This window comes from Mandrillus leucophaeus, unplaced genomic scaffold (assembly GCF_000951045.1).
Source record: "Mandrillus leucophaeus isolate KB7577 unplaced genomic scaffold, Mleu.le_1.0 Scaffold91, whole genome shotgun sequence".
Classification (NCBI taxonomy): Eukaryota; Metazoa; Chordata; class Mammalia; order Primates; family Cercopithecidae; genus Mandrillus; species Mandrillus leucophaeus.
In genome coordinates, this window is record NW_012109919.1 from 6,012,010 (window position 1) to 6,037,698 (window position 25,689).

Here is a 25,689-nt window from a genome sequence, read left to right on the forward strand (position 1 = left end):
AAAAATCACTAAGTCCTCATAAGGACTGGCTACTTCCTTTCCTACTGCTGTATTCACTGAGAATTTCAGAGCACTTTGGAGATACAATTGATAAAAATAACAGGCAGCTCAGTAAGGACCCATGGCAACTCAAGTCATCATCAGGAAATAGTCACCCAGAACTATAGAATTTGAAGATTTTGTTCTCCCCTTGATTTTTCTTATCATTTTTAGGAACTCTTGCCACCTTGAGAGTGCTATTGAAGAACATGGCTGGTGCCAATACAAATAGTGAATACAAACAGTCAATATCACATTGAATGGCTCAAGAACAATTGTAATATGCAAATAAAATGAACCTCTAAAATTCAGCTCTAATTACAAACAACTTCTCTTTGCTTTTTTTTGATATAACTCACGGCAATGGTGAAAAAAAAAAAAAAAGAAGGAAGTTTTTAAAAAAGAAAAAAAAATTCCCATCTAGAAAAGCTTAATATGCTGATATGTACTTAGACTTTACATGCTTAAATGTACATATACACACACTTATCACAAAAAGGGATCAGTCTTTATACAACATCATTTACCTGCTTTCTTCAATTAATAAAACATCAGAATCCTTATACACCTTTTTCTGAGACAGAGTCTTGCTCTGTCGCTCAGGCTGGAGTGCAGTGGCAAGATCTCAGCTCACTGCAACCTCCTCCGCCTCCTGGTTTCAAGCAATTCTCCTGCCTCAGCCTCCCAAGTAGCTAGGATTAAAGGTGCCCACCACCAGGCCCAGCTAATTTTTGTATTTTTAGTAGAGACGAAGTTTCACCATATTGGCCAGGCTGGTCTCGGACTTCTGACCTCATGATCTGCCCATCTCGGCCTCCCAAAGTGCTGGGATTATAGGCATGAACCACCACGCCTGGCCCATAAATACATTTCTATGATTCAGTTTAATGTTCACTTTATCTGTATGTCTGTGCATATATATGTATACACTTTCTATGTAACATTTTTTTAAAAACTAGCATTCCTAATTTGGACTAAAAATACACTGTGTTGAATACAAAAGCATTATTTGTAGGAAAAGTTTACTTACTTGCTATTAGCAAAGCATGCTTGCCAAGTTATAAAATTTAGCCATGCAATTTATCCAAAAGAAATGTCTTTAGCTTGAAAAATTTTCTGATCAAATATATTTCCCGAAGTAGTTGTTTGCTCATGAAAGGAAATTATCACTATATTTTAACACTAAGTTCACATTTTGGAATATCTGATAACTTTCCTTGGGAGAGCTTAAGATTTCAAATTCAAGTCAGTAATTAAATTATTTACCAGCTCTTTAGGGACACTGAGCTACATATATAAAACTCCAATGACAAAAATCATATTTGGAAACATACAAAAAGTATATATTTTAAATTTTTTATCTAATAGGGTAAGAGTAATAAATGACTATTCTATTTATACACATCCATTTATAGTCTTCTGAATATATACACATATTTAGGATCTTCTCTTTTTCTTGGGAAAAGAATCATGCCTGAGCTTCTTTTAGATGGAATCTCTAAGTTCTGACTTTGACACCAGAAAATATAAAAATAAAAAAGTTGTGTCTAAGTTTTGAACAGGTGCTTCTGGCCTCTCACAGTAGAGCTGAGCTATCAGCCTAGTGCAGCACTTTTAACTGACCTCTTCAGAAACCCTAATGGACATTATGGAAATTTACAGGACATTTTTCCTCAGCCATCTGAGAAAGAAGGATTTTCTCCTGTGCAGAGAAAAATCTATACTACTTCTGATAGTGGTAGATTCAAAGCTAGCAGAATTCCAAGCCAGTGGTTTTATCCACCAAAACAAACAGAACATGCACATTCCAAGGTTTATCACGGCCCATTATCTTTCTTTTGTAGATAAGGGCCACATGCTTCTCACAGCCGTTTTTGATACCAGCCATAGAACAGCTTCTTCCCCAATCTTCTACTGGCCTTCCTGTCTGTTTTGCCATTTAGCACACTCTGATTGAACTATTCCCGAACTTCTCTCCCAAATACGATTGACTTCCTTCCTCTAAATGGACCTGCCACATATTGGCACCTTGGGCAAGGTCTGTCCACGGACAGACCCTGAGTTGCAATAGCTCCAGGCAATTTATCAAAGTCCAATTTACTGGAAGAATTTCCAATGACCAATATATAGTAAAATCAATGACCTGAAATTCTCAATGTTACTAAAATTTGTTTAACTAATTTTAAAGTTTATAGCAACTCACAGAGGATAAACAATGAGACATAGGGCAGGTCTAAGAACAGGGGAAGAAGGTCCTCCTGGGTCTTCGGATTCTTCGCAGCACCACAGCCCCCATGAACTCCCTCAGTCCCACCCCATACCATCCCAGACCTCCACGTACCTCCCCTGCCTTCCCCTACTCTCAGTCCCTCCCCCACCTCTTCCCCTAACACCTTCCCTTTTTCTCTCCTTACACTTGCCCTTTGTGGGTCTGCAGCTTAAGCTATGAGATATTCAGTCTCTTCTATCATTTACTGTTTTGACTTGACACAAATTAAATATTCTTTAAAATGCTGTTTTGGTTTTGTCTTTATAACCCATCAACTAAGATGACCCAGAGACTTTCAAAAGCCATTTTTAAAAGTCCCCATCCAATATTTTTAAGAATATCAATAGTCATAACTTTATAAATAGAAGAAGAAAAGCATTGTCAATATATTAACATGATGAATTCAGTAATTTCAGTGAATTGGTCATTTGGTTGAATACATGATTGAACTAATTGGCTTTTGGCAAACTGGTCATTAAAAACATATGCCTGCACTGGGTGTGGTGACTCATGCCTGTAATCCTAGCACTTTGGGAAGCCGAGGCAGGTGGATTACTTGAGCTCAGGAATTCAAGACCAGCCTGGGCAACATGGCAAAATTCACCTCTACAAAAAATACAGAAATTAGCCAGGCATGGTGGTGCGTAGCTTTTGTCCCAGCTACTTGGGAGGCTGACATGGGAGGACTGCTTGAGCCTGGGAGGCAGAGGTTGCAGTGAGCCAGGACTGTACCACTGCACTCCAACCTGGGCAACAGAGTGAGACCCTGTCTCAAAACAAGCAAACACACACACACACTCCCATATGCCTGTATCCCTATTTTTGGTCACGCAAAAAAAGGGTGTGAATTTCGGCTTAGAGACCTCATACATGGTTGTCCCTGTAACATGAAAAAAGGAGGGCCCCATGTAAAGTTAGAATAAGGCATGACAACATAGAAAAAAGGGACAGGAGAGGCAGCAGCTAGAATACTGCAATAAAAAGAGCTAGAAAGGTTTAGAGGAGAAAAAAATATAAGAAAGGAGTAAGCCAGAGAATCAATGAATACAGTTGCTTAGAATCTCTATAAGGGGTGAAGTCTACAAGGCCTATATGCGTATTAGTAATCTGTGTTCCAGAAATTCATTATTACCAAAGCATACGTGATTATTGATACTCTCACATTTTTCTTCTTATTAAAAATTACTAGATATAATCCTCCACCCAAGCTACTATTTAAGCACAAATCTAAGTCTAAGAAAATGGACATCAGCCTTTACAGAAAAAAAATAGAACAGGACCAAAATTCAAGAATAACATTAACATGGGAATGATCTCCTTTAATCCTACAAAAGGAGATATACATGCTTTACACTGCTTCTTTAAGGATGAGGAATACGTCTCAGTCTTATAAGAGGAGATCCTGCCATTTGCAACGACATGAATAAACCTGGAGGACATTATGCTAAGTGAAATAAGCCAGGCGTAGAAAAAACATGCCACATGGTCTTCTTTCATATGTGGCATCTAAAAAGAATTCGAATACACACAAACAAAAAGTAGAAGACTTTTTCCCAAGTGAAGGGGAGCAAAGAAACAGGGTGAAGTAGGTCAAAGGCACCGAGGTGCAGTTATGTAAGATGAGTAAGTCTGGAGGCCTACCATACGATGAGGACTCCAGGTAATGGAAGGGTATTATATATGAAAAATTTATTAAGAGAATAGATTTTAAGTGCTCTTACCACACCACAAAAAACTAACTATGTGATGATGGATATGTTAATTGGCTTCACTGTAGGAAGCATTTCACTATGTGATATGGTCTGCATGTGTGTCCCCATCCACACCTCATACTGAGATGTAATCCCTAACGTTGGAGGTGGGGCCTGTTGGGAGGTCATTTGGTCATGGTGGTGGATTCCTGATGAATGGCTCTGCATCATCCCTCTTGGTACTGTCTTCACGACAGTGAGTGAATTCTCAAAAGATCTGGTGGTTTAAAAGTGTGTGGCACCTCCCTGCTCTCTGTCTTGCTCCTGCTCTCATGTGACATGCTTGCTCCCTGGAAGCCATGACTGTAAGCTCCTCAGAAGCCAGCATCATGCTTCCTGTACAGCCTGTGGAACCATGAGCCAATTAAGTCTCTTATCTTTATAAATTATCCAGCCTCAGGTATTTATAGCAATGCAAGAACAGACAACTAATACACTATAGACATCAAAATATCATGTTGTGCCTTAAATATAGGTAATAAAAAAATGTTTTAAAGGATGAGGAAAGTTAGAAAGTTCAGAGCTGAGCCTTGAACCCAGATTGTTTTCACTCTAAAGGCTTCAGAACTACAGTAATTTTACAAAATAGCCCCCGAATTCTGTGGTACTTAATAAAAAAGTAGGGTATCTGTCCCCACTCCTCTTGAATTGGGTGACTGCTTCAACCATTGTGGTGCGGTGTTCCTTCCAAGGCCGCGTCCTAAAAGGTGATGCAGTTTCTGCCTTGTGCTGGGACCCTTGTGCCTGGAGCCCTGAGCTTCCACATAAAAAGCTTGAAGACTCTGAACCTGCCATGTCATGAGGAAGACATGCTACATGGAGAGGCCTCATGTGGAACCATCTTCATCTTCCAGACGCCTGATTCCATACACACAATATGGGAATCAACAGACCTTCAAGTCTTCCAAAGATAGGTTCCCAATAGCCAACTCTTCACAACCTTCAAGTCTTCCCAGGTGAAGCCCCAGACAGTGTACAGCAAAAACAGGCCATCTCCACTGGGCTTTGTCCAAATTTACACTCCCAGAATTCATGAACACACGGCTGTTGCTGAGATTCAAGGTAATTTGTTACATAGAGAGAGACTCAAGAATAACACCCTTCACCACGACAGGCCACACTCCCCACCTCAAATTTAGCAAGGCGTGATGGTGTGATAGGACTAACTGTCACTGAAATCAAACCTCAGCCATGAGTAAATCATGGATATGTGGGAATACACAAACACACATCAATGTGCGCACAGGCAGAATTCCTCTTATCAACTTTACAAACAATGAAACAAATACATTAAAAGAATGACTTGAAACATAGCATGGACTGTCGTGGTATAGAAATAAACACTTGATAGGCTGGGCGCGGTGGCTCACGCCTGTAAACCCAGCACTTTGGGAGGCCGAGGCAGGTGGATCACGAGGTCAGGAGATCGAGACCATCCTGGCTAACATGGTGAAACCCCATCTCTACTAAAAATACAAAAAATTAGCCAGGCATGGTGGCGAGCACCTGTAATCCCAGCTACTCAGAAGGCTGAGGCAGGAGAATGGTATGAACTCAGGAGGCGGAGCTTGCAGTGAGCGGAGATTGCCCCACTGCACTTCAGCCTGGGCGATAGAGCAAGACTCAATCTCAAAAAAAAAAGAAGAAGAAAAAGAACAAACACTTGATAAAAACCACCCCCTCTAGAGAAGTCCCAATCAAGCAAATAGAAGACATGCCACATTTAATTCAAACCAATGATGTTTGGTTTGGTGTAAGGCAATTTTCTTACATGCAGCAGGAATAGAAAATATCCCAATTTTGCTCCAAGGCACTTCATAGGAATTGAGATGGGATTCCACAGAAACAGAAAAACTGACTCTACAAAGCAGCAGAGTATCAGGACGTTCTGATCAATCCACAAGTCCACACAGATTCCCAAAACAAAACCATACAACAAAAATCTTCAGAGGAAAGGGTTCAGTTGTGGGAATACATTAAAGGCTGTTGGAACAAACACGTCCAGTGATGCTCTGTACCAAGTGGCAAAGGAATAAACAGAAACCAATTTTAAAACTCAGCTCCAATCACTTACTGCAGGATATCCGCAAGCTACCAAAACTCAAAGAGTGAAGAAAAACCACTCCTGTGTTACCAAATGGGTGTCTGAATCTTTGAAAGGTTCACATTTGCTCTTGAATGACAATTTTTCTGATACACTGGCCCAGATGTGGCCAATGATCTCATGCCATCTGGCGTTCAGAGAAGGTACTCCAATGAGAAGCAAATCCCAAATGTTGCAAAACAAAAAGGACTGAATTTTCCATACAGTAAAACTCTGGTGTGGAGCTGATGCCAAATAAGAGAAAAACATCAACAGGAATCAAAGAGAAATTGTTGAAGCAGACTCCAATATGTGTTGTAATTTAATGTATACTTAAAAAGTGACCGTCACATCATTAGGAAAAGAAATATTTAGTCCTAGTTAGTTAGATAGCCGTTTGGTTACAGTAAAGCTAAGCTCCTGCTTTGGGCCAGAAACTAAGTAAACTTGACACAGATCAAAGAGATAAATGTAAAACTAGATTGAAAAGAGAATAAATGTAGGTCAATGTACGTGTCTCTCAAGAAGCTTTCTAGATAAAAAAAAAATGAAGACATTTTCCAGAAAAGAATCGTAAGACTAAAAATATTTTTGCAACAAAAACTTTATAAACAAAATCTAAAGGCAAGTGACAAATTAAAAAAAAAAAATGCACATGAACATGCCCAGGAGACAGAATGAGTAACAGTGATGCATGGAACAGACTATGCAGAGAAGCAAATATCTCATTAACCAAACATATTTAAAGGTACACATTGATGAATACAATTTAAAGAAAAAAACAAGACAACACTTTCCTTCTATCAAAATAACAAAGATCTGACTGGGCACGGTGGCTCACACCTGTAATCCCAGCACTTTGGGAGGCCGAGGTGGGGGGATCACCTGAAGTCAAGAGTTCGAGACCAGCCTGGCCAATATGGCAAAACCCTGTCTCTACTAAAAACACAAAAATTAGTTGGGTGTGGTGGCACATGCCTGTAATCCCAGCTACTCAGGAGGCTGAGGCAGGAGAATTGCTTGAACCCGAGGCAGAGGTTGCAGTAAGCCGGGATCACACCACTGCACTCTAGCCTGGGCGACAGAGCGAGACTCAGTCTCAAACAACAACAACAACAACAATATTCTACATACAAGGTAGGTGAGAAACAAAAAGTGGCCCATTTTCACATACCAGTAGGTCAACAAAATAGGTCTTTCTCAACAGTAAATTGGCAATTTTGTAATGAGAATCTTGAAATGCTCAAATCATGTAACAGAAAAATACAATCCAACTGAATAAATATAACTTACTTGCAGATATATGAAAAAGTAAGTTGTACACACAGATTTAGGCATAAGCATGTTTGTTGTGGCATTATTCCTAATAGCAAAAATTGTGAACAAAATTCGAAATGTCGATTGAAGAAAGTATGGTGCCCCTACTAAGTTTTTAATTTCTTCTCCAAAACAAAGTTTTTATAATACAGAGAAAAATGTGTAGAGAGAAAACACCAGGTAACTAAACATTCAAAAGCCAGATTCTCTTTCACTTTAGGAAGAAAAATAGATTTTAAAAATTGGGGTGGGCCAGGCATGGAGGCTTACGACTGTAATCCCAGCAATTTGGGAGGCTGAGGTAGGTGGATCACGAGGTCAGGAGATCGAGACCATCCTGGCCAATGTGGTGAAACCCCATCTCTACTAAAAACACAAAAATTAGCTGGGCGTGGTGGGGCATGCCTGTAATCCCAGCTACTCAGGAGGCTGAGACAGGAGAATCACTTGAACCAGGGAGTTGGAGGTTGCAGAGAGCTGAGATGATGCCACTATACTCCAGCCTGGTGACAGACCAAGACTCCATCTCAAAAAAAAAAAAAAAAATTGGGGCAATGGAGTAGAGTATGTTCAGAATTTCGGTAAGGCCTAGGGGTGTGCCTTCATCAACGCCAGTTTTACTCATGTCGGTCACTATAATATCTGAAGGGGCATTTTCTAGGTCAAATTTATAACGGGGAAAATAAAACCTCAATCCACGACAGTCTTTATCCAAATAAGGTGCCTTTTAAAAGAGTCTCTCATTTCTCATGTTTCACAGAAAATAAGACCTGACCTCAGAAAACACCGTTCACAAGCCTCACACCACCCAGGTTAGAGGTGGTGGTGGTGGCAGGGGGAGGAACATCTATCTCAAAAGAAGTAAAAGATACACAAAACATTCAAAACTTGATGAGGAAACTGGGAAGACAGGCCCACAATAAAAACGATGGGAAAATTACAAAGTCATTCCTGTTCCCACAGGCAAAATGCAAAAGCAAAACCCAAACTAGAATAACTATTCCAAGAATAATTATGACAATTCACACGGCCATAAAAATAGCTAATATTTATTGCATATTACCGTTTCAGCTCCACCCACCCCACGGAGCCGCCTCACCACCACCACCAAGTCTCCACAAGCACACGCACCAGGTTAATTGTACCATAAGCCTAGCAGGCTCATGGCTAGACCATGTCTGAGCTAGAATCCAAACTCCGGTGGTGCACGTCTAAAGCCTATGCATGACTCTCACCTACCATCCAGCACTCTTCAACACGTCACATCATGGCACAAAAAGAAAATGATGTCTGTAGGACACAGCAGAGTTTACGGAAGAGACTGCTGAGGGGCTGGCCCAAGCCTAACAGAGGTGCCCAGAGGGCTACCAGAATGAATACTCCAGCACATCCCATTCAGAACACACCTGTTGGGAAGTTATACCGCTGCTCAGTATACAATAGAGTTCTAGCAACATCATAAAAATTAGCCTGCTAAATAGCAAAAGAAAACCAGGACTTAAATCAGTCATTTTAACTTTTTGAACTTTTTGGTAACAATTTAGTAATTTATTAAACAATAATTTAATAACATAATAATAAACAATAATTATTTAATATTAAAAATTATGCTGTGTAACACCGATCACATAGCACAGTTTTCACCATATCAAGAGATCTTTAAACTTTTTCTCTGAACTACTCCTTTTAAATACGCACATGACTTATGTAGTACATTTTTTTCCATTATCTGCAAATAAAGCTGCCATTGCTCTAAAAACGATTGTCAGATATCTACCTGTGCTGGAAATTGAGAAAGAGAGCAGTTTTCTGAATGAGTGTTTATGAATTTTCATCCACTAAAACTTGCATCAAAAAAGAAAACCATCAAGCCTCAACTGACAGCTGAAGGGATGATGTTCACGGCCCTAGTAATGTGACAGCGAACTTCAACTGACTTTTCTTTTACTTTTGCAACACTGCAGAGTGGCCACAAGAGGGCACCAGCAACACAGTAAAAACTACTACAACTGCCTAACATTACAGAAAAACATAGGGTTTTAATGCGAGGGCTATTGTTTTCCACCTATTAGTGTTCTAGGAGCCAGCAGAGTATGAGCTGAGCATTTTGCACAGGACGAGAGACCTGCCCATATCACAAGGCTAAAGTTCAAGCCCGGCCTGGGGCATAGCACCAGCTCTAAGACGCCAGAACACCTCCTTCTCGGCCACCTTCCTTCTGATGGGAAATTGACCCAGGGTTCAATTTCCTCCACGCATCAACCAAATCATGAAGCAGTTGGAATTAAAAGCGATTGCTCACATATTTCTTCTGCTTTACCAATCTCAAAGTTTAAGACTGCCAAGAGCTACTCAGATCAAGAAGTTAAAACAAGTGTAAGTACTATTTGGTCAAAAACAATACATCTTGTATAACATCCTGGAAAATAATAGAAAGGAAAAGGGGACTATAAGGAAATAAAAGGAAAACATTTGCATGAAGAAAAGGAGAGTAGAACGAGCAAAGAAAGATGAGAGAAATAGAAGAGGGGACAGGGAGAGTCAGATGAACACAACACACAGGCAATGGCTGAGACAGACGAGAGGCAGGAAGATGGCGGCCATTCCTCTTCCGGGGATTGCTAACAAAGGTGAGCTCAACGCCTCGCCTGGCCCATTGACAGCATCTGAGTAAGACTCGATCTTAGACCACTACAGAGCCAAAGTCATCCAACAAGAAATAATAACAGTAATAATAACAGGGCTGCTTAGTTTACTCCTGAGTTCCCCAATACAAGACCTAGTCTTGTCAAGGTTGAAGGCCCACATGCCAAAGATTCAAAGGAAATTCTTGAAGAACTGGTAAACCACCTGCAAGGAACAATCTTCTAAATGTGGCCACACTTCCAGAGCTACCTAATCCAAACTTCTCAGCCTCCCATGATAGTCTTCTGTGTCCATGATTATTCATGGGTATTAAGCATGCTTAAGACGGGGAGTTCTTAGTCTCCCACCAACTTCATTTTTAATTACCCATAGGTTTTTGGTTTTTTAAGTATGCACACACAGACACACAGAGAGGTGGACAGCTAAAGACCCTGAGGTGTCCTGGTGGCAATTATACAACATTACCCCTTTCCCGACACCATTGCTAAACCTGCCCATTGTTCTGAAGCCAGACTTCCTCATGAGTCTTTCTAAAGAACAATTAACAATGGTGTAGTTGAGCAATCTTCACCAAAACTCCCCAAAAAAGCTCAAAATCCTGCCTTGATAGCCTGCTTAACAAACCAGCTCTGTGTCTGAACCAGGGAAGGGAGTGATTCAGATAAAACCTCATAGCTCTTTATGCCAGTGAAGCCTATTTCCCAGCCTCTGGCTGATGGCATCACAGCAGAGACAGGGAACTCGGGTATCTGAGAGTCCTCTTCTGTATGTGTTTCCTCATGGGCAAAGTCACCGAAAACTTCCTATGCTTAATGACAAACCCTTTAAGCACTTTTTAATACTCTTTCTTGGGGTTTGTGAGCTGTCTTTTCCTAAGGGACATACCATATTCTTCCACTCAACTGCTCAGTTAAATAGCAAGAAAATGAGTTTTTATTACTCAACATCTCCGGATTTTTCTGCATTATTTCATGTCGTATTTCTAAGACGCTTCTGCTGAAAGCAGTAGCCTCAACTCTTGATGACTGCCTAATTAGATTATACCATCTTTGTTGTAGATAATGGTTTTAGAGCAGTTTTTAAAAGCAAGAATCCAAAAATCAGACCATGATATTCTAGGCAGAGGTCAACAAACTTGGGCCCATCAGTTAAATCCAGACCACTGCCTGTTTTTGTAAATAAATATTTATTGGAAAACAACTATGTTCATTTGTTTATTGTCTATGGCTGCTTTCTCACTATGTCAAGAGTTAATTTTCAGTTATGGCCCACAAAGGCATAAAAAGTTTACTAATCCATGTTCCAGTCAGAAAGTAACATAGACAGTAATGATTATGTAACAATCCAAAGAAAATGCAGAACTCCTTCCTTAGCAAAGAGTGATTCATCAAAAATAGTTTTTCTCCCTAAAAAAATTCAAAAACAGAGACTGTGCAATTGGAATTAAAGGTTCTGAAGCTACTGCTCCTCCACAGTCAAGCTTGCAACATATTTGAATACCTTTGAAGGAGCCTCTGTCATAATAAAAAATATATGATTGATTAGATCTGTGTATTTTTTACTTAAAATTAAATGCATGATTCCACATAGGAAAATAAAATACAGTTGACTCTTGACAACATGAGTTTGAACAACTGCAAAGGTTCACTTATACAGGATTTTCTTCCTCTTCTGCAACTCCTCAGACACCAAGACCAAACCCTGGTCTTTCACCTCCTCCTCAGCCAGCTGGATGTGAAGACAATGAGGGTGAAGGCTTTTATGATGATCCACTTTGACTTAACGAATAGTAAATCTATTTTCTCCCTTTTATGATTTTCTTAACACTTTTTCTCTAGCTTACCTTGTTATAAGAATACTGTACAAAACACATATACAAAATACGTGCCAATGGACTGTTCATGTTATCAGTAAGGCTTCCAGTGAAGAGTAGGACATTAGCAGTTGTGTTTTGGGTAATTCAAAAGTTATATGTGGATATCTGACTGCATGAAGGGTTGGCAACCCTAACATCCTGCATTGTTTATTGATGAGCTGTATTTTAAAAACCCTACGCTGAAGACAGATCATAGAGAGAGCACAGAGAAACTGACAAACTGACACAAGTTAAGGATCAAGCATCCAAGTTCAATGATGGGGAAGCTGACATGGAACACAGCAATGAGTTCTGTGCTGGGAGTCAAGAACATGGCCAACTTGCATTATGATCATTCATTAATTACTATAACAACATATCTATTGCCTATTTCTACATGTAGGCCATTATATCATCTATACTTCTTTATTAACACATAATAATAGTACATATTTATGGGGCACATGTAATATTTTGATACATGCATACAATGTGTAATGATCAAATCAGCATAACTGAAATATGCATCACCTCAAACACATCATTTCTTTGTGTTGGGAACATGCCAAATCTTCTATTTTGAAATATACAATAAATTATTATTAACTAGAGTCACCCTACTGAGCCATTGAACACTATAACTTATTCTAACTGTATTTTTGTACCCCTTAACCAATCCTTCTTCGTTTCCCCCATTCCCACCCTTCCCACCCTCTGGTAGTAAGCATTCTCCTCTCTACCTCCATGGATCAACTTTCCAGCTCACACATGAGTGAGAACATGGGATATTTGTCTTTTTGTGCCTGACTTATTTTACCTAGCATTCTGTCCCCCAGCCTCATCCATAGTGTTTTAATTTTTCAGTCCTTACAATCACATTATGAGGCAAGTCACATCACACCCATTATAGAGAGGTTATATAAAGTTGTACAGTGAGATCACAAAGCCAAGTAGTAGACCAAATCCGAATCCTCTTCTTGTCCCACTGAACCACCCTATCTGCCCTGAATCTTGCCTCCCAATGTGACCTTCGACAAGTCAGTTAATTTTTGTGCTTCCATTTCCTGAATTAAAGCTTCCATTAAATCAGCAGCTGGACCAGGTGATCTGTATGAAAGTCATCTTTTATCCTGGAAATCATATAAATCCTTTTTGCTGACTTTAATCACCAAGCCCCAGAAGAGTACCAGTGTAGTGCTCATTTCATTGAGGAAACCCAAGACATGCTTGTTGAATAAGGGAGTAAGTGACTAAATCCTGTTCATTCTGCAAAGATACTTTCCCTTTTATAACAGGCCTCAATGCTCCTTAACTCCAGCACTGAAGTTGGATTTCTTCAATGAAGAACTAAGATTAATTAAAAATACTCTGTGTATAAACCATCAGGTATATCACAGGAGGGCATGCAAAGATTAATAAACTATTCTTCCTCCTAATATAGCACTAAGATTGTAATAGGGCAGATCAGTCATTTACCCAATTAAGGATAAAGGTGTATGTTTTATAAAGGTAAAATCTGTATACGATTGAGGTGAGAGAGAGCTTATGCCTGTGAAAAACATAAAAGACTGCATAGGAGAAGTGCCATCTGAGTCCGTATTGTTGCAATACTTCCTATTGCAACAATAAGCTATTGGTTTAGTATCTACAGAACTGGAGAACATGTTATAAAGACTAAATATTGTAAATGCATAGATAAGCCAAAAACATTTTATAGTTAGTACTTTAGCATATCACACAGTTTCTTGAACCTAATTATTTTAATTGGGTTAATACTAAATTAAATTATATTCCAAGAATACAAATTAAGTAAAGCTGAGACCAGTGATAGCAAACAGGTAATGAGAACAAGCTCCAGGAACATACAATGTCGTGGCTAACATAACCAAGAATTGAAACTCTACCTCAAGGAGAAGCACGGGTTTCTTCTCATGTGCCAACATCCACCTGTGACAGGGACTGCCTAGAGTAAAAGTTCTCAAAGTGTGGTTCCTGGGCCAGCAGCATCAGCCTCACCTGGGAACTTGTTAGAAATGCAAATTCCCTGGCCCCACCCCAGACACACTGAATCAGAGAATCTGTGTGTGGGGCTCAGAGATGTACATTTTCATTAGTTCCCAAGATTCTTCTGAGGCTCATTCAATTATGAGAACTATTGGTCCAAAGGATTGTGTTAGATAAAAATTCTGAGTCTCGGTCGGGTTTCGTAGAAAATAATGCTGTATTGGTAAGTGACGTTGTTCCTAGGCAAAGGAGGCAGGAGTGAGGGAGCACACGTATTAGTAATGAGGACCCCCTCTTGAACCCACAGTAGACCCTCAAATGCTGTCTTGCCCTGAGCAGGCTCAAGGTCATACCTTCATCACTAATTTAATACTTGTGATAATCAAACAGAAATTAACATAACAATAACATAGGAAGCCATACTATACATCCCCAAGGTATAAAACATGAACTTGTTGAAAGAGTAGGGTATTTTCTTAATAGATAATGATAAAGTGTTCCCCAAAATGAAAGGAAAAAAAAAAAAAAAAAACAAGAACAATTACTACTGGTTTCAAAAGAAATAGGGACTGAAACAGCATAGTTTATGACCTAGAGTCCTTACTGGGTATTTACACTTGAATTATATTAGGTTTGCATAAATTAAAAGCCAAATTCTCACATGATGTTTTAACTGTGATAAACTCTGCAGAGAGAGATGACAATGGCTGCGGTTAGAGCAGACTTTGGTCTTCAAACAGCAAGATACGGAGCAAGTGCACATAAGCCCTATCGTATCATTTTCTGATGTGTGCAATGACTTCATTATCTAATCAGTGCACTGACCATCTACTAGGAATCTACTGTAACTGCATCAGTTTGATAGAGAAGTATAGTGTTGCCTGACACCAGTGAGGGAGAAAGAAAAAAAAAAAAAAATAGAGAAGTATAGTGTTGCCTGACACCAGTGAGGGAGAAAGAACAAAAAAAAAAAAAAAAAATGGAGAAAGCTAGAAAAGGAGTAGTTAGCCCACAGAAGAGGTCCAGGGCCTGTATATGTCCCGAAACTTAAAAACTATTGGCAGGGCATGGTGGCTCACGCCTGTAATCCCAGCACTTTGGGAGGTTGAGGTGGGCAGATCACAAGGTCAGGAGTTTGAGACCAGCCTGGCGAAACCCCATCTCTACTAAAAATACAAAAATTAGCTGGACATGGTGGTGCATGCCTGTAATCCCAGCTATTCGGGAGGCTGAGGCAGAAGAATCCCTTGAACCCGGGAGGCGGAGGTTGCAGTGAGCTGAGATTGCACCATTGCGCTCGAGCCTGGCGACAGAGCTAGACTCTGTCTAAAAAATAAATAAATAAATAAATAACAAAAAAAATTGAAGAAATTCCATAAATTTAAAACAGGACAGGTAGCTTGAGAACATTTTCTTCCTAGTAATGTAAAAAACACACTCTCTAGAACACTCTTCTGATCACCAGAGAAACTGTCACAAAATGAATTTGATAACAATCATTTTTGACAAAAGTAACCACTGGACACTATGTCGGATCAGGACAAGAATCAGGATATTTGTGGGAAGCCCCCCCTACATTGGTTTATTATTACATCTTTTAGATATTATTTCAGGCATCAAATGCTATCTGCCCCAAACCATTAAAAAGAACATAAGAGATGCAGCTGTAAACATACATACATTTATAATAATAATAGAAATGAGAAAGGACACACTTGATACAGAAAGTATGATTTTGATTTAAAAAACTATTTACCAACAAGTAGGCAATAATTTTTTCACTATTTTAAAATGCTACATCTGAAAAAACATGAGCAAGAGAGACAGAAGAGAAATTCTGATTCAGAAAAAAAAGGCCATACTTCATCCAGTTCTGAAAGATGAAAGCCAGGTGAGATCAGTTCATGGAAGAAGCCATATCCAGAGACATGAGCAGTAGAGAGTCATAGCAAAGATGTTTCCGGGTAGTGGTGGAATGGGAGGGTAGGAGGGTGGAAGGGTGTGTGGCAGGTGAGCCAGGAATGCTCCAGGCTTGGAGGCAGCAGGTAAGATGGCCAGTGCAACTCAGTGTGACGGGTGGGTTCAGTACAGAAAGAGAGCTGGATGGGCCAACACTGTCCTATGCCTTCAGGCTAAGCAATGTCCAGCAAAGGCATCTGAAGATAAGCAGAAGCAGATAGCACAGGCGTATGCAGACAGAAAAGCTTTAAGTGACAGGTGATAACCAGAAGGAATGGGAAGAACCCAGCCTGAACTACCGGCTCACCTTGTCCTGCAGCATGCTCAGGTCTCCTCATCATCACTGATTGCAGGACACAGTAAGCAAAAATAACATCCACAGAGGCGGGAACAGAAACACACAAATAAAATGATAAGCAACCCGCTTCAGAGAATCAAACAGGTAAAAGAAAATAACGTCCTAAATGAGAGACAGTCAATACATTAAACTGACATCCAAGAAACACCGCAGCAAGCAGGATATTTTAAATGAATACTTACTATTCTCAAAAAGAGATGGGATCATCAAACAAAACAGGTTATAAAAATGAAAACCATAACTGGTAAACAGAAGAGTACAATGTAAACAACTGACAAGAAAATGAGCAAGCTGAAGATGAAGCTGAAGAATTCTTCCTGAGAGGAAAAAGTCACGGGAAAAATTAAAAAGAAAACCTAAGAGACACAGAAGACAGATCTAAGAGTCAATAGACCCTTCCTTTATTGAAAAGATGTTCCAAAATACAATAGAGAAGGACCAGGAGAAACTAAGAACCAAAGCAAGAAAAAGAACTCTTTAGAATAAAAGGGCCTCAACTACTAAACCAAATGAATAAATAAAGATCATAAAGAAAAAACAGATATATTTGCCCACAATGAAATGAAAAACTTCTGAAGGACAAAAGAGGTCATACAATTAAGGAAAAGCAACAGACTGGGAGAAAAATATTTGCAACACATAACAAATGTCAATGCTGAAAATTATGAAGAACTACGAAAATTTAGAAGAAAAAACTCAATTGAAAACTAGACATTATATAAGTTAACGCCTGCCACCTTCCCAATAGCCTATAAGGTAGGTTAACCTTACTATCCGTTTTACAAATGAACAACCCAAGGCATCAAGGGGTCAAGCAACATTTCTCACATCAAACAGCAACGAACAGAGACGCCAAGGTCTGAGCCCAGGCAGTCTGGCTCCACTGTCTGCTCTTAAACACACGCCATTTTAATATAAGGTTTAGCCTTATCTGTGCACAGAAACATATATGATATGTTCATTACAGCATCATTTATAGTGCAGAGACAGAAGGAAAAAAATAGCTACCATCAGTAGAGAAACAGATAAACAAAACATCATACTATGGAATAAATATAGTATTTAAAATAAAGGCAATATATGTACATGGAAAAGCATGGTCAATTTTGAAGACCTGTACATTTTTTTTAAAAAGTTCATTGCAGAACAATATGGACATTATAGACCCATGTTAATTTAAAAATGCACAGGTATATATTTATGGCTAGGTACAGAGACTTGTAAAAGGTAAATAAAACAAGCACAGGCGGACACTAGCTATTAGAGGGAGTCCAGTGAGATTTCAAAGCAGAAGGCAGGTGTTTCAAAGGCGTTTCTGTCAATGTGTACATTGGATGACCTTATACCAAGAATGGGCTCACATTTTTCTCATGAATAATTAAAGTAGGATTGAGGAAACATTTTCTTGAACAGTTGCTATATGCCAGGCATAATGCTATCAGAGTTATCTCATTCCATTCTAAAACAACTTCATGTGATTATTAGTATCATTATATAGTATCACTTAATAATAAAGAAGAATAGTAAGGCTTGGTGTGTTTAAATAATTCACTGCAAATGTCTTATACCTGGAGAGACTTGGATTTGAGCTACTGTCTATCCTAAACCATGCTGTGATGTCAAAGCCTGACTGACAATATTGATACAAGGACAGAGAGAAAGAAGTTTCCAGCCTGCATCCACTATAACAGACCCAGGTCTTACCACAGCGATCTCGGACAACCAGGTTCCGGCCTTCCTTCAGGTGTATGGTGAGGAGGTACGCAAAAGGGCTGGAGAGGTTACTCAAGCCATCACTGGCTTCCCCCAGTACCTGCACAGATGGAGAAGGCAGTTAAGACAGTATGTCTTGGGCCCAAGCAAGAGAATTTCAGAAATACTTCTTAATTTTGGAGGGAAAAAAGAAAGGCCACTATGAAGATCAACTGTCATCCCCAACTCCTCCTCACGACGACAACTCGATTACCCTGCTTTATTAACAAGTCCCTTACATTGCTCCCCAGTGTGATTTTATCAGAATTCAGAAGCAAATATGATTACATCTTTGCAAGGTTAACCTTCCAAGAATGAGATAACCAACCTCTGAAATACCCTCATTAAATTACTGCAGGATCCCTTGTTATAAAACTCAGGGTACAGTCCCAAGAGAGGCAACAGGAGGAAGAAGTGCTGCTGCAGGGCTGGTTCCCAAGAACATGTGCCCCTACTTCTGAGTTCAGATGTAAAATGCCCCATCGTGTTCTCCACCCTTCCCACCAACCCCCATCACCTCTGTAGACCTCCTCCACGTGCAGTAAAATTTCAGTTCTGGGGACTCAGCTGATCCCCCCGCAAGCCCACATGTCCACCTGACACATGCTCCTTCCCTGGGTTGCCAAGGGACATTGTCTCTGTCCAGTGCTCTCCCGGCTTTTCCACCCTTCTTTTTCATTCTCTGGCACCCACTCTTAGTGTCTCTTACTCTAATCCCCACAGTCTCACCTCCCTGCAACTCAGTCACTTCCTCCTCCAGAAATGCATCCACTCCTGCAGGCCATATTGTAGAATTCAAGTCTGTTTTTGAATATTTATTACATGAGTCCAATTAAATTTTTGAGCCATTTCAAACTTTTGACTGTCCTTAAAGGGAAAGGGCAGATAAGATCATTTATCATTCACTTATTGGACATTCAATTAATCGATCTTGTGGCTAAGCCACCCTTGACAGCCTTCCTTTGAAAGCTTCAAAGCACTTCAGAATGGCTTTATCTCCCTTACTATCTCACTCAATTTCATAGTTACTCTGTATTTTTAGAAGAATCTATCCCAGTCTGCCTAATCAATAGACAGTGAATTAATCTCCTCCAGCCAAAATTTGCAAGGCCTGTTTTTGTAAGTGGATACCGTTTGGCTTTTTTTTTTTTTTTTTTTTAAGCAATAAAAGAGGCAAAGAAATACAAACCCAAACATTTGATGAGAAATATCTATAACATTTAATGTTTCTTTTTAAGGAATGCCACTCACAGATTGTTCTTCAAAACGCTGAGATGTCATAGAAGCATTCAGGTCACTGCTTCCACATAGCTTCTGTGCAGAAAAAGAAAAAAAAAATCTGCTTTATAAAAGCAAATTAATACCAACTCAGGAAGATACCCTCTATCAGGTCTTTCCCTTTGGAAATCTGATATTTGCATATGCAGCTTCGGTGAGGGCTGCCTTCCAGTTTGTGTGGCAAGGAGGAGACGTGGATTCAGAGGTGTCAATCCAGCTGTGTCCTCTGCCACCTAAGTCACTGGATAAGAGGAACTGCACGCACCTGCTGGGGCACTGGCATCCCTAGTTCACCCAGGTGTTTAGCATGCAAATAACTTTGTTCCCAGGGAAAGCAGTGGGGCAGCAGAGCCACTGTGCCAGATCCCTCCCAAGTGGGCTAGCCTGGCTCCCAGCCTCCGACGTGAAACGGGCAGCTCAGGATCCTGAGAACTGAGCATGTCTATTAGGAAGAAAACGTTTCAAAGTGTGATCTGCGAGACCCTCCTCAAGCCATGCCTTCATGGGGCTAGCAAACTGTTCAATCACCAAACCAAAACTGGGAAATGCAAATTCTGAACAGATGACCTCAGAATGAGAGGTGTCTATGTTTCCCAGTTATTTTTGTTTGTTTTCTTTTTTAAGACAGAGTCTCACTCTGTCACCCAGGCTGGAGTACAATGGCATGATCTCAGCTCACTGCAACCTCCGCCTCCCAGGTTCATGCCATTCTCCTGCCTCAGCCTCCCGAGTAGCTGGGATTACAGGCACCCGTAACAACACCTGGATAATTTTTGTATTTTTAGTAGAGACAGGGTTTCACCATATTGGCCAGGCTGGTCTCAGACTCCTGATCTCGTGATCTGCCTGCCTCGCCTTCCCAAAGTGCTGGGATTACAGGCATGAGCCACCGTGCCCAGCACCTATGTTTCCCAATTTTAAAATGCTTCTCATACCCCGGAAATGAGTCCACAGGGCGATGACACCTGCATCATGCAGTAGTTAGTATGGGGCACAGATTCCTCAGTTGTATCAGCTTTTATATGCACAAAGAAGATTTTGTCTGTTTCTGGAACTTTAACAGAGTTTCTGGGCTAAATGTGAGGACAGCTGCCTGCAATGAGAGGCAGAGTGGAGGGGACATGAGCAAATGGCCTCCCAGCAATTTGAGGATGTTCCTGTTTGGCACATTAGCCAGGACTGACTGCGTCCATGAAAAACATGGGGATTTCCCCTCCAAAGATGACTGCATAACTTCACTGCTATGGGCCAATTAGGAGATGAGAGGCAGCCCTGGAGACACTGCTTAGGAAACCATGAGCCACTGGGGGTAGGGGCACTGATGATATTAGTCCTTTCCATGCACAGTGACCACCAGGAACCACCTGGACATGACTCAGAGATCCAGCTTGATGGCAGGCTACCTTCCAAGACACACATTCGCTCTCTCCAAGTGGAGCCTCAAGAAGCCACAAAACATCCAGACGGCGGGGGCAAATCTTCAGCACCCACGAGAAATGGTGAGGAGCTGCAAACAAGGATGGGCTTTCTGGCCCACTGCCTCTGCATGCAGTGACATCGAGAAAGGCTGCAACTGGGCAGAAACGAGCCCTGAGCACAAGAAGGCATGGAGCCTCACGGGGCTAGGACAAACAGAGGCCCTGAGGTTCTTGTAATCTGTGGTTCTTACCCTTGCCTCTTTCCCCATCAGTCCCAGGTTGAATGTCCCTAGACTGTGAATACATTGTGTTCAGTTCAGGTTAATGCACACAGGATCAAGAGTGATTTCAGACACAGGCTTTTTCTAGGACCCTGGCACTTCAGCCACTATATGCCTCTGACCCAGAAAGTACCACCACGGCCTAGGCAGGAAAACAGCCCTAACTCTCAATGTGGCTTGATGATGGACAAGAAAAGAGGCCACAGGTCCTTTGCCAAAAAACCTCTCCTTTAGTTCTTGGTATCTCCTGCACGTGTTATGTGTAAAAGGACCCCCAGGTGAGTTGGGCAGTACTCTCTGAAATCCACTTGATGACAATAATCAGAACCTTATTCAACTTACTGACTTTCCCAATATCAATAGATTTCTATATGTTTTATATCATATACTATCATTTCCCAGAAATGCAATCAACTGCAATCATTCTGCCTGATTTCTGGTACCAATAGCCATGCCTTCACATGCAGAGCCAAGAGTAACTGGTGCTGATGCTCTGAAGCCTGAAAATCACATGCTGTGGTCTCCAGTTCTATTAATTGAATCAATGCTCCACTTAACCAATCCCATTTTGAAGATAATTCCACAAAACTATTGGGATCTCCTGAAGTGGATAATAACACTTTTGATTAAAGTATTATGTCATTAGCCAAGGATAATGATGGTCTTGTATCTTCTACTTTCGAGTGGAGGAGTGAACAGAGGTATGATTAAACCATATCACCCCTCAGACTGGACCAGATATATTCTCCCAAGTTGGCCTCACTGTACTGAATGACGATGTTAATTAAATGACAAAATTAATCCACCTAACCACCATCATTAACATGCTATCAAAAATGAAAACGGAGCTTTTATTCAAATATGTGATCAGTCTTCCACTTATAACAACAAGGAAATTCAATGTGAGGAATGACATTAATTCAACATTATGGCTGGTTTTACTCACAGAAAAGTCACAGAACTTAAAGTTATGGTTCCCACAGCCACCATAACTGTCACACACCATATATAAACACCAAGATAGGAAAGTGATTACCATAAAGAACAGCAAAATGTTCCATATGCACAGGAGGATGGAGTTACAGCAGCTGGGGGACACATAACTTTGGATATTCGCCCACACTCTTGCATAGTGCCTATGGTATTACTCACTGAGTAGAAGTTGCTTTATTTTCACCTGTTTTGTAAACCTAGAAACTACATCAGTAACTTACTTTTTCATTAAGAAGAGCAAAATTAATATTTATTTCATCAGGAATACCCCAGAATACCACTATTATTAGATTTTTTTTAAACGTTCCCTAGGTTGGACATAGAGGCTCATGCCTGTAATCCCAGCACTTTGGGAGGCCAAGGTGGGTGGATCACCTGAGGTCAGGAGTTCGAGACCAGCCTGGCCAACATGGCAAACCTCCCCCCACCCAATCTCTAATAAAAATACAAAAATTAGCCAGGTGTGGTCGTGTGCACCTGTAATCCCAGTTTCTCTGGAGGCTGAGGCAGGAGAGTCACCTGAACCCAGGAGGTGAAGGTTGCAGTAAGCCAAGATCATGCCACTGTACTCCATGCTGGGCAAGAGAGTGAAACTCCATCTCAAGAAAAAAAAAAGTTCCCTATAAATGTAACCAAGTACTGTGGGTTGTCTTTCTTTGTTTTGAGGTGTTTTGTTGTTTTTTTTTTTTTTTCTGAGACAAGGTCTCCCTCTGTCACCCAGGCTGGAGTACACTGCTGACATGTTCATAGCTCACTGCAGCCTCAACCTCCTGGGACTTTAAGCCATCCTCCTGCCTCAGCCTCCTGAGTAGCTGAGATTACAAGTGTACATCATCACACTTGGCTAAGTTTTGTTTTACTTTATAAATATTTTAGAATATTAAAATTTTAAAATAGATATATTTTATAGTATTATATATTATGCTATAAAATATTTTATAAAATAATTTATTTTATAAATTTTATTACAAAACTTAATTTTGTAGAGATGTCTTCCCACAGCCACCATAATTGTCACACACCAGCCCAGGCTGGTCTCTATCTCCTGGCCTTAAGTGATCTTCCCACCTTGGCCTCCCACAAAGCACTAGGATTACAGATATGAGCTACTGTGCTTGGCCTTTCTCAAAAAAAATTTTACTTAAAAAAATTAACACACTGTAAAATTGACATTTTCCATGTGTACATTGCCATAGTTTTAAACACCTGTATATATTTGTATAACTCCCACCACAATCAGAATATAGAAGAGTTCTACCACCCAAAAAATGCCTCTGTGCTATCCCACTTTGACCCCCATCTGTAGTCAAATCTTCCAACTCTAGACCCACGGCAAGTAATTGTATATTTTCATCATATAGTTTTATCTTTTCTAGAATATCATATCATTGGAATCATACAGTATTTAAATGTTTGAGACTGGAATCTTTTACCCAACTCAATGCATTTGAAATCCATAAAGGTTGTCATCTGCGTCATTCTTTTTTATTGCTGAGTAGTATTCCATTCTAGAGATGTACTATCTATTGATTGTTTACCTAATAAGCATCATTTCAACATTTCAAACAAATTTTGTACAAGTACATACTCAGGAAGAGAAATAATTTTAAATATTATCAAAGCTAATACGTCTCAATATGACAAAACTGTCTAATTACATTCTAGCATTCAGAAACACAGCCTTAACATCTTGGAATGAGCGCTATTACGAGATTAGTCTTCCCTTGCATAGCTCTCACTATTGCCTTTCAGATAAGTGTTTTTCATTAGTGTTTTTTAAATAAAAGCAAGTTTGCATTGATATTTCCCTTCTGCCTTGCTAAACTGAAATTTATGGGAAGGTAATACATACTTTGCATTCCCTTTAGATGTGGATTTTCCATCCATAAGGATGCAAATATATTAAAATTCAGCAGGATATGGGGAGATACTGGAATGGCAGATCAATTATTTTAAAAGAAAATCTCTAGTCACCAAGGACTTTGAGATTGAGGGCAAGACGCTGTTGTGAATAAACATTTTCCTTTCCATATACACTAAATGTGATCCTGTACAAATACCACCTCCCATGTGGCTGTCTGAAGGATCTTACTGCGAGGCACACACAGGAAGCCAAATTAAAAATTATGTAAGCAGTCACTGTTTGTTTGAATTTCAGAGGAGGAAAACATAAACCCACATCCAGAAAAGCTAAATAAGAGTACAAAGTTGGCTGAACAAATCAATAGAATTCTCTTTATAAACTGCCCCATTAAAGTATATAAATGTATACATACTGCATATTTAATCTGTAACCCATATCTTGTCTATTTACAATACATATATTTAAGAATACAGGAGTCACAAACACAAACACCTAGAGGAAAAAAGAAGTTACAAAATAAGCCAAAGGAATCAGACGGCTCCACTAACCATGAAGCAGCAACTGGACACAGTGATAGAATGAAAAGTGAGTTACATGGCAATGAGAGGTCAAAACTGGAAGGTGTTTTCAGAAGACAATCAAGCCCACCAAAAGGCCAAGTCTGTTCTTATTTTTTATACCACTTTTCAGGAGGTTATGGATCATGCAATCAAGGTGTATAAATTTAATTCTCTCTCATCTCCAAGACTGGTCTCTAAAAGTGATTACCCTGCAATATTGACTGTCTAATCTAATAGCAAAATATGAATCGTGTATGTGTGTCCATATACCTTGCTCAAGTATATGATGGTATAAAACAGTCAGTAAATTACATCCCATGAGACAAACCAGCCCGCCGCTTGCTTTTACAAATAAAGTTTGACTGAAATACACCGCTGTCTACTTGTTCCTGTGTTGTCTATGGCTAATGTCATGTGACCTCACCTTGAGTAGTTGTGACAGAGACCTGTGGCCTACAAAGCTCTGGCCCTTTATAAAAACAAAAGTTTACCAAGCCCTGTTGAAATACTCTAAAACTTTGCATATTCAGCAATATTTGTCCACTGACCTGCTATAAGTTTTTTGCATGTTTATTAACAGGAGATACTTTAAAAAATGGTTGCTTGTACATTGCTGAGCACTTTCTAATGTAAAATTTATACTCATTGTGACTTCTTAAAACAAGTCCACAGGCTGTCATTAGTCTCCCCAATTGGCAAAGAGGAAAGCAGAGCCCGGTGGCTAAATGGCCATCACAGGAAAGCTGGAGATTTAGGCCTTGGCGAGCACTCTGGATTAGGCTTCCTCTGAGTTACCTGGGTATGCTGCTCTTTTCACTGTACCACACCTGTGTCAACAGAATACAAAAACAACACACCTCATCTGACCAGGAGGCAGCTGTACATGGTAGTGAACAAGGCTCTGGAATCCAAAAGATCAGTCCCAACTCTGCTACTTTTTATTATTACTATTATACTTTAAGTTCTAGGGCACATGTGCACAACCTGCAGGTTTGTTACATATGTATACATGTGCCAAGTTGGTGTGCTGCACCCATTAACTCGTCATTTACATTAGGTATATCTCCTAATGCTATTCCTCCCCACTCCCCCTACTCCACAAGAGGCCTCGCTGTGTCATGTTCCCCTTCCTGTGTCCAAGTGTTCTCATTTTTCAATTCCCACCTATGAGTGAGAACATACTGGGTTTTGTTTTCTGTTCTTGTGATAGTTTGCTGAGAATGATGGTTTCCAGCTGCATCCATGTCCCTGCAAAGGACATG

General features: G+C 40.1%; 1 protein-coding gene across 2 annotated transcripts in view; it reads right to left on the bottom strand.

The window, feature by feature from the left end:
* The window catches only part of MCTP2 (multiple C2 domains, transmembrane 2), a 198,105-nt gene that overhangs the window by 155,149 nt on the left and 17,267 nt on the right, over window positions 1-25,689 (bottom strand). For both annotated transcript variants that reach the window (XM_011969822.1, XM_011969821.1), the window contains exons 2-3: window positions 19,285-19,347; window positions 17,986-18,094 (exon numbers count right to left, since the gene is read on the bottom strand). In XM_011969822.1, the coding sequence (XP_011825212.1) occupies window positions 17,986-18,094; window positions 19,285-19,347 (172 nt within the window). The remainder of the gene's footprint in view (window positions 1-17,985; window positions 18,095-19,284; window positions 19,348-25,689) is intronic.